We start from the raw sequence: 9,579 nt of genomic DNA, 5'->3' as shown, positions 1-9,579 counted from the left end.
AGAGCTTAGATCGAGAATCATTCCTACCTATGGATACCTTATCAAAATCATGGTTTATCTTGACGAGAGTCGATTCAGGGCCTCTTTGATTCAAAGGAATTTCATAGGATTTTTGAAGGATAAGAATCCTTCGGAATTTTTCCTGCGTTGATCGTTTGATTCGCAGGATTGAATCCCATAAGATTTTTTCCTATGGATTCATTTGAACTACATTTCATAGGAATTGTAGCATCCACTCCAACTTCTTGGAAGAAATTCTTTATTTTTTCTGTGATACAATCAAACAAACTCAAATCCTATAGGAATTCAATGGGCATGTCATTTCAATCCTACGTTTTTCCTATTCCTATGGTTTTTGCCCTCAACTGGCCACATCAGGAGCGGGCAGGCTCAAGATGCCTATCCAAGCAAACACAAGACCAGAAAGGAAAACAACGCAACTAGCCCACTACTGTTTCGCACCGCAGAAGCTACCAACAATAGCAGGACTGTACCTGACGCTTGCCCACACTGTACATCCATGTTCTCCAACTGGTACTCAAACCCAAAACTGAAGGAAAGTTCAGCAAGGGCATCAAGCCAACGTTTCATCATCCGAAAGAGATAACAGCACAGGAACAGCAAGCGACAGAAAAAACACAATGGAAACCTGCATGTGCAGCACATCGGATCCTCAGGCTTGCGACGAAAAGGAGTATGCAAAACGGAGAAGATCACAGCCGATGGAACAAAAAATGGCACAAAACCAGCTAACAGCAGCTTCGTCCGTATCAGTATCACGGTGTGCAGCTGAGCGACAAACACTCAAACAGCAACATCAGATCCACGGTGGGAGCCACGTGAACAATGAATGCTCTCAATGGATAGATAGATAGGCGTAGGCCTGCCGTGCTGCGGCGAGGGCGGAGACCACCACATCAATGGCCTCTCTGGCTCACGCGCACAGGCTTGGCAGCGAGGAAGGATGGGCCAGCTGCAGCTCCCACAAGAGGAAACCTGGACGTTGGCCCATCACGGGCTACCCCTCCCCCTCCTGCCAACAACATCAGGGAGGGAGGCACTGCTGACCGGTCAGAGCAACAGCTCTGAGTCGCTAGCTTGGTAGGGGTGCTACAATGCCGCTCTGGACCGGGCACCAGTACGCATTGATACACAGTATCGCAAGAAACAAAAACTGTAAACAGTTTCTCTCCCAAAATGACAAGAAATTTGATGGCAACATCACGGAAATGGCACTGGAAAATTTTGCCTGTCAGAAATGTACATTATGTGAAACGAGAAATGGCATACAATCATCACAGACAAGTAAGTGTTATTCGGCAACACTGCATTCCAAAATATTAATCTCATCACAACAGAATTGCATCAATCACGGGAAAATAAATTAAGAGAGGCAGAGTGTATCATCCATCTTCCACAGAAGACGAGGATCACTGGTTTTGTTGATGCCAAGCAAGTCAACGGTAAAGACTGGTACAAATTAAGTGGCAATGTCCAGCCGAGGCTCAAAGCAAAAGCCAGTGAACAGCTGGAGAGGAAACTTTTTGCTCACAGGGCATTTTGCCGACCACTTCCATTGCCTCTGCTTCATGTCAAATCCAAGCAAAGCAGTTGCACCATAGCTTTGGATGTACACAAGGTCGTCGGCACCGCCGCTACAAAAAACATCATCCAACTCACCAAATCCTTGGAAGAATTTGTGAGGCATCCGACTCACCTCTTGCCACTGTGTCTTGTCAAGCTCCCATATACCGATTCCCTTGATGATATCAGGTCTATTGGGCTTTGCTATCCCGCCGACCATTACCAGCTTCCCTCTCAGGTTTAGTAGACGCCCGCAGGTGAGAGAGCAAGGTACAGGGATTGAGGATTGCGTTAGTGAAGTTTCAGAAGGTCCCGCAACAAGGTCATACATGATGAGCCTGTGACGGGGCTCAACATTGCCAAGAACACCTGTGGACTGGATCAAGCAGTACAAGACTCCACCACATATCACACTATCGTCACCCCCTCTCCAACCAATGAACACCTCCTTCACTGCAGTTACCCATGAACTACTCCGTGAGTCGTACTTGTATAAAGAGAATTCCCATTGGACATAATCCTCAGGTACCTGCTTCGATTTTGCCAATGTAACAGTGTAATTGTGAGTCACCTGATCTACCTTTAAGGCAACAGTGCTGTAATCTGGAAACTTTGCACCTGGGGGCTCCAACAGCCTCTTCCAATCTTTTGTAATAGGGTTAGATACAGAAATGATGTTTCTGTTGTCATTATCCATGAAGCAAACTAGCCCACAAGAAGAAGAGACGAAACAGCTGCTCTTGTCAATGCCTTGAAGCTCTAAATCATACCATTTATGGAGGATGGGGTCATAAGCATATCCAGAAGCAGTCTCGTTACAGGTGAACATGAAGTACCAGGGCCTCTGAGGCAACATGTGGGTCCAAAGATACCGGCTTGAGTAGATAATATCATGCCATCTCTTGCATACCGCTGTTGACCTTATCATGCTTGCTATTGGCAAGAAGGTGAAAATTTTCTCAAGAATGTCATCAGGAACTGCGGCATCCAATGAAACTGGCAATTCATTTTCTCCATTGCTAGCCTCTGAAATAACTCGAAAGTTGAATGCAGGAATTCTGATGCGCTCAATTGGAAGAGCTTCCCATGACGAATCATCTTCCATGATGCCACACAGAAAAAAATGCAGGTAGTGCGATGGCCTGAAAAAAAGGACAGGTAAGTCCTTAGTTCTTACACAGATAGTTGCAAATATTTTGCCTTATATTAAAATAATTCTTATTCTCAAAACAGCTCATTCTCCTAATACTATTCTTTATAAGCAAAGAGATCCTATCCGAATCAAAATAATACAGTATTCCAATAAATCCTCTAATAATGCTACACTCGGTGACAAAAGCAAGTCTTCCCAAATGTTCCAAAACAATATATGGATGAGAAGTTTCTATCGGGCAAGTACTCTGTATACCACAAATATAAAAGCTTCTACACAAAACCATACATGGCATCCAAAACTGTTATACTACAAATGAAGGCCAACTATGTCAAATACTCCCTCTGTCCCAAAATAAATGTTGCTGATTTAGTACAGGTTTAGTACAAAGCATGGTTTTCGACTCGCGACTCATGCGAGTCGCTCTGGGGCAGCGACTCGGAAGAAGTCGAGCCTGCGTTGTGACTAGTCGCGAGTCGACACTAAGCTGAGTCGACCATATTTTTGCAACTCATAGACTAGTCGTCGACTAGTCGAGCGACTCGAAATCCATGGTACAAAGTTGTACTAAGTCAGCGACACTTATTTTGGGACAGAGGGGGTATATCTTAATACTGAGAGTCTGAAACTTTCATTATTGGCCCGTGCTATGCATACTACAGCAAACACTGAACAAGAACATATAGACATTCTCAATATAACATATACTTTTCGAATTATTTGGAGACATTTTGTTACTTTTGTCAGATGGAACTGTTATATGGCACATGTCAAATGCAACATTTCCATGGCCCTTGAGATGAAAACAAATGTTTGAATCGAAGCCCCAGCAGGATTTTCCATGAAACTCCATGTATACGCAGGAAGGCCCCTTAGAAGGATAGCACCATGGCATGAACAACGATACCTTCCATCAACAGCCTGTTGCGCCTGTTTGTCCTAGTATCGATGTCTCCCTCTCAATCACTGTGGTATCATTGCCCCAGCACAAATAGTGGGGGAGGAGGCCTGGTTGGCCTCCTCACCATTGGAAAGAAGCAAGGACAGACATGACTTTTGCATCGTAAGGAGCAAGTACAGAATGTAAGCAAGAAATCCAGGGAGATCTCTGTCCCCAACCAACCCGCTGACCCCGCCCCTCCAATCAAATCCAGCCATTCGCTCGCCCTGATGCCATTGGCCCCCGATGTAAATAAAATCATACGATCCATACACAGCAGCGTATTCGCGGATACGGACGATTTTCGCGGAGATGCGGCAGTCCGACGAAGTAAATATCATCCCCCAACCAGCAAAGGCAGCAAAGATGCATACAGGTTGAAATAGAATGGGAAAGAAACAAAAAGGGGCGGTACATACCTAGAATCCCACGGATCAGATCGGCATCGGCTGCCTATCGCGGTTCTTGCGAATGCCGTCCTGAAGCAATGTGCGGCGATTTGGGCGGAGTGCTCCAACTCCAATCCACACGCTACGGGGAGGGGAACGAATCCGGAATGTCCCCCCGAGTTTCGCCCACTTCGGGATTGAAGGGGTGGAGATGGGGGTGGGTTGGGTTGGGTGCGGCGATGGGTTTATTGTTTGTTTACAGATTGAGGGAGGGAGTGGAAGGAGGAGGCGGAGAGATGTGGTGCCGCGGGCGTGGCGGCGGCTCTGCCTGTGCCCAGCATGCGGCTGTGCGCTATAATCAAATGAATCCACTGCTGGGGCTGGGCTTTGATTGTTTTGCGTTTGGGGGCTCTGTTTTATATATAGCAGAGGAGGAGAAAGTTTGGTTGGATTGGATGGAGCCTCCCCGGGACAAAAATGTACATCTTACTATCTTTTTTTATTTTGAAGATACTAGTAATAATGTACGTTTTTTTTGCGAGGGTAAAGGGAGTTTTATTGCAAAGTTATAGAGTTACAGCCGAGAGGCCACAAATCCTCGATACAAGGTGGGGCTGAAACAAGCCAAACAGCAGTGGCTCGCTTCGTACGGCTATAACAGGCCAAATGATCGGCAACTCTATTCTGTAGACGACTAATCTTCTAAGGTACAAACTCCCTACTACCAGCTAAGAACTTAATCTCTAGGGCTAATTGGCCATAAGCTGACCGTCGTAGAGCATCTGTTGATAGGCAGGATAAAGCTTCTCGAGAATCCGATTGCAACACCACCGGTGAATTTGAGTGATGTATGGCAAGAGCCATACCTTTCATCATTGCATGAAGTTCTGCCTCAAGTGGACCATTGCAGTGAAAGGTATATTTGTATGCCGCAAATAAGATTGAACCCTCATTGTCTTAGAGAACACACCCTGCCGCCGCGGAGCCATCTTATGGGTTAAGCGAACCATCCACAGAGAGGGCGACCGTACCCCTAGCCGGAGCCGACCAAGGTGCAACGGCTGTAACCATCTTTTGGCGCGTCACCACCTGTGGCGCCGAGGGCATCTTGCCTTTGATAATCTCCTCCACTAAAAACTTGCCCGCGAGGTTGATGGATTTATAGTAACTATCCAGAAACTCAACCGATGCAGGCACGGGTGGGGTTTCCTTACCATGGTAGCAGTCGTTGCGTATCTACCATATCCGTCAAATCAGCATAATTACCATGTCACAAACCATCTCTGCACAGGAATCAAGTAGGAGCATTAGCCATTCCTTCCCAGTATCAATAAGGCGATCATCGTCCGGGAGAGGCCATCTGGTACGCATGTTGATCCACAAGGTTCTTGCTTGAGTGCAGGTGACCAAGGCATGAAAGGTAGACTCCTCCTCTACCCCACAAATAGGGCAGAGTGAGCGTGTGGCCAAATGTCGGTAGTTCTTGCACTGTTGAGTTGCTAGGGTACCCGTAACCACTCGCCAAGCTGTGATCTTCATCTTCTGTGGTACGTTGGAGGCCCAAATCATGTTCCACAACGAGCGACTCCCTTCCGGGTCAGAGCTAGACGCACCACCCGCAAAGGCCGTGTTATGATCACATGTGGCTAATCTGTAAGCACTCTTCACAGTAAAGTTCCCGCTCTTCTCCAGAAACCAGGACAAGAAATCATTCCACATACGGGGCGAAGCTCTGATCTTTGTTATATACTGTACGTCCATGGGCCAAAAAAATTCTTGAAGACGGTCCACCCGCCAAGCCCCGTTTTCATCTAGAAAATCAGCAACCCTTTTAGTCGACAGGTGCCCTTCGGAGTGATGGGGCGAAACGATGATGGTTGGGGGATCCATGGATCCCTCCAGGTGCGGATGTTAGCTCCGTTCCCCACCCTCCAAGTTGCACCTCTCTTGAGCAAATCCAAGCCATGCAATATACCTTTCCACACTGATGAACCATTGCCCGAAAACACTATATCGAGCAGCTGTTCGGAGGGGAAATATTTTGCCTTTAGCAGGCGAGCACAAAGACTATCCGGCGTGTCCAACAAATGCCACGCTTGTTTAGCAAGCAATGCCTGGTTAAAGGATCTCATGCCACAAAACCCCATGCCACCCATGGACTTTGGTAGCCTCGGTTTATCCCAACTCATCCAAGCCATCTTCTTCTTGCCATTCTCCACTCCCCACCAGTACTGACGAATCATGCGAGTTAGTTCGTCACAGACCGATGCAGGAAGTTTAAAGACACTCATTACGTAGGCAAGAAGGGCCTGGGCCACAGCTTTAATAAGAATCTCCTTATTACCAGCGGACATATATTGCTCACTCCAATCTATAAGCTTCTTCTGTAGGCGCTCTTGGATTGTTTCAAAATTACCTTTGTGAATTCTTCCTTCCGGGACAGGAAGACCCCAAGTACTTGGGCTCAAACACCTCTTGAGTAATCTCCAACACAGTTTTGACCTCCCGAGCCACACTCTGCAGACAGTTATCTGAAAAAAGGATGGAACACTTCGACGGGGTGATCAATTGTCCTGTTGCCGCCGAATACGTGTTCAACACACCTTTAACCAAAAGAGCCTGCTGCTCTGAGGCATGGAAAAACAGGAGGGAATCATCCACAAATAAGAGATGTGAGATGACCGGGGCCCCTCTACATATCTTGACCCCTTGTAGAACTTCCTCGATCATCGACTTGTTCAGAAGGATAGATAGAGCGTCAGCCACAAAGAGGAAAAGAAAGGGAGGGATAAAGGATCACCTTGGCGTAGACCTCTCGAGGGAGAGAAGGACTCCAATAGTTTGCCATTAAATTTAACAGAATACTTCACTGACGAGACACATGCCATAACGCGAGAGATCCACTGATCAGAGAAGCCCCATTTAGAGAGCGCCCTTTCCAAGAAGAACCAATCAACGCGGTCATAGGCCTTCGACAGATCAAGTTTGTATGCACACAAGGCTTGTGAATTCTCCTTTACTGACTGGATATGATGAATGCACTCGAAGGCAATAATGGAGTTGTCTAAGATCAACCTCCCTGGAATGAATGCACTCTGATTTTCAGAGATAAGCTCAGATAGGAGCGGCCGTAGCCTGTTCACCATGCATTTAGACACGATCTTGTACACCACATTACACAGACTTATGGGGCGGAAATCTTTCAGTTCCTTAGGGTGGGGTACTTTTGGGATTAACACAATCATCGTGTCATTAACACCATCTGGCTGATGCCAGTAACAAAAAATTCCTGCACTGCGGCTCACTACAAAAAAATACACTTCTGTGATGATACGTGTTTGTCACAGTAGGTCGCTTCTTTGTCATGCATGTACATCCATGACAAATTTATGACAGAATCAAGATAGTCATACCTGTGCTGTCGTAGAAGTGTTCCATGACATTGTTGGAAATATGCCCTAGAGGCAATAATAAAATGATTATTATTATATTTCCTTGTTCATGATAATTGTCTATTATTCATGCTATAATTGTGTTATCCGGAAATCATAATACATGTGTGAATACATAGACCATAACATGTCCCTAGTGAGCCTCTAGTTAACTAGCTCGTTGATCAACAGATAGTCATGGTTTCCTGACTATGGACATTGGATGTCATTGATAACGGGATCACATCATTAGGAGAATGATGTGATGGACAAGACCCAATCCTAAGCATAGCACAAGATCCTGTAGTTCGTTTGCTAGAGCTTTTCCAATGTCAAGTATCATTTCCTTAGACCATGAGATCGTGTAACTCCTGAATGCCGTAGGAGTGCTTTGGGTGTACCAAACGTCACAATGCAACTGGGTGACTATAAAGGTATACTACAGGTATCCCCGAAAGTATCTGTTGGGTTGACACGGATCGAGACTGGGATTTGTCACTCCGTATGACGGAGAGGTATCTCTGGGCCCACTCGGTAATGCATCATCATAATGAGCTCAATGTGACCAAGTGTTTGGTCACGGGATCATGCATTACGGTACGAGTAAAGTGACTTGCCGGTAACGAGATTGAACAAGGTATTGGGATACCGACGATCGAATCTCGGGCAAGTAACGTACCGATTGACAAAGGGAATTGAATACGGGATTGATTGAATCCTCGACATTGTGGTTCATCCGATGAGATCATCGTGGAACATGTGGGAGCCAACATGGGTATCCAGATCCCGCTGTTGGTTATTGACCGGAGAGTCGTCTCGGTCATGTCTGCGTGTCTCCCGAACCCGTAGGGTCTACACACTTAAGGTTCGGTGATGGTAGGGTTGTAGAGATATTAGCATGCGGTAACCCGAAAGTTGTTCGGAGTCCCGGGTGAGATCCCGGACGTCACGAGGAGTTCCGGAATGGTCCGGAGGTGAAGATTTACATATAGGAAGTCCAGTTTCGGCCATCGGGAAAGTTTCGGGGGTAATCGGTATTGTACCGGGACCACCGGAAGGGTCCCGGGGGTCCACCGGGTGGGGCCACCTATCTCGGAGGGCCCCATGGGCTGAAGTGGGAGGGGAACCAGCCCTTGGTGGGCTGGTGCGCCCCCCATGGGCCTCCCCTTGCGCCTAGGGTTGGAAACCCTAGGGGTGGGGGCGCCCCACCTGACTTGGGGGGCAAGTCCCCCCTTGGCCGGCGCCCCCCCCTTGGCCCTTATATATAGTGGAGGGAAGGGAGGGCAGCCGCACCCAAGTCCCTGGCGCCTCCCTCTCCCTCCGTGACACCTCTCTCTCTCGTTGGAGCTTGGCGAAGCCCTGCCGAGATCACCGCTGCTTCCACCACCACGCCGTCGTGCTGCTGGATCTCCATTAACCTCTCCTTCTCCTTGCTGGATCAAGAAGGAGGAGACATCTTCCCTAACCATACGTGTGTTAAACGCGGAGGTGCCGTCCGTTCGGCGCTCGGTCATCGGTGATTTGGATCACGACGAGTGCGACTCCATCAACCCCGTTCTCTTGAACGCTTCTGCTCGCGATCTACAAGGGTATGTAGATGCACTCCCCTCTCCTCGTTGCTAGATGACTCCATAGATTGATCTTGGTGATGCATAGAAAATTTTAAAATTGTGCTACATTCCCCAACAGTGGTATCAGAGCTAGGTCTATGCATAGTTTCTATGCACGAGTAGAACACAAGTTGTTGTGGGCGTCGATTTTGTCAATTTGCTTGCCGTTACTAGTCTTATCTTGATTCGGCGGCATCGTGAGATGAAGCGGCCCGGACCGACCTTACACGTACGCTTACGTGAGACAGGTTCCACCGACTGACATGCACTAGTTGCATAAGGTGGCTAGTGGGTGTCTGTCTCTCCCACTTTAGTCGGATCGGATTCGATGAAAAGGGTCCTTATGAAGGGTAAACAGAAATTGGCATATCACGTTGTGGTTTTGGCGTAGGTAAGAAACGTTCTTGCTAGAAACCTATAGCAGCCACGTAAAAACTTGCAACAACAATTAGAGGATGTCTAACTTGTTTTT

At 47.3% G+C, this 9,579-nt stretch overlaps 1 protein-coding gene across 1 annotated transcript; it reads right to left on the bottom strand.

Annotated features, from left to right (window-relative positions):
* Window positions 1-1,252: 1,252 nt before the first annotated feature.
* LOC119268549 (F-box/kelch-repeat protein At3g61590-like) lies at window positions 1,253-4,438 on the bottom strand. The gene is made up of 2 exons (XM_037550207.1): window positions 4,097-4,438; window positions 1,253-2,726 (listed from the first exon to the last, which is right to left on the bottom strand). The coding sequence occupies exon 2, from the start codon at window positions 2,687-2,689 to the stop codon at window positions 1,481-1,483; it is 1,209 nt and encodes a 402-aa protein (XP_037406104.1). The 5' UTR covers window positions 2,690-2,726; window positions 4,097-4,438; the 3' UTR covers window positions 1,253-1,480.
* Between the last annotated feature and the right edge of the window lie 5,141 nt (window positions 4,439-9,579).

Source organism: Triticum dicoccoides, chromosome 3A (assembly GCF_002162155.2).
Source record: "Triticum dicoccoides isolate Atlit2015 ecotype Zavitan chromosome 3A, WEW_v2.0, whole genome shotgun sequence".
NCBI lineage: Eukaryota > Viridiplantae > Streptophyta > Magnoliopsida > Poales > Poaceae > Triticum > Triticum dicoccoides.
Note: the sequence above shows the minus strand (reverse complement) of the source record. Positions and strands in the feature narration are given on the sequence as shown.

Coding starts and splice junctions, on each gene's coding strand:
- LOC119268549 (XM_037550207.1), bottom strand. CDS start 2,689: ATGGAAGATGATTCGTCATGGGAAGCTCTTCCAATTGAGCGCATCAGA.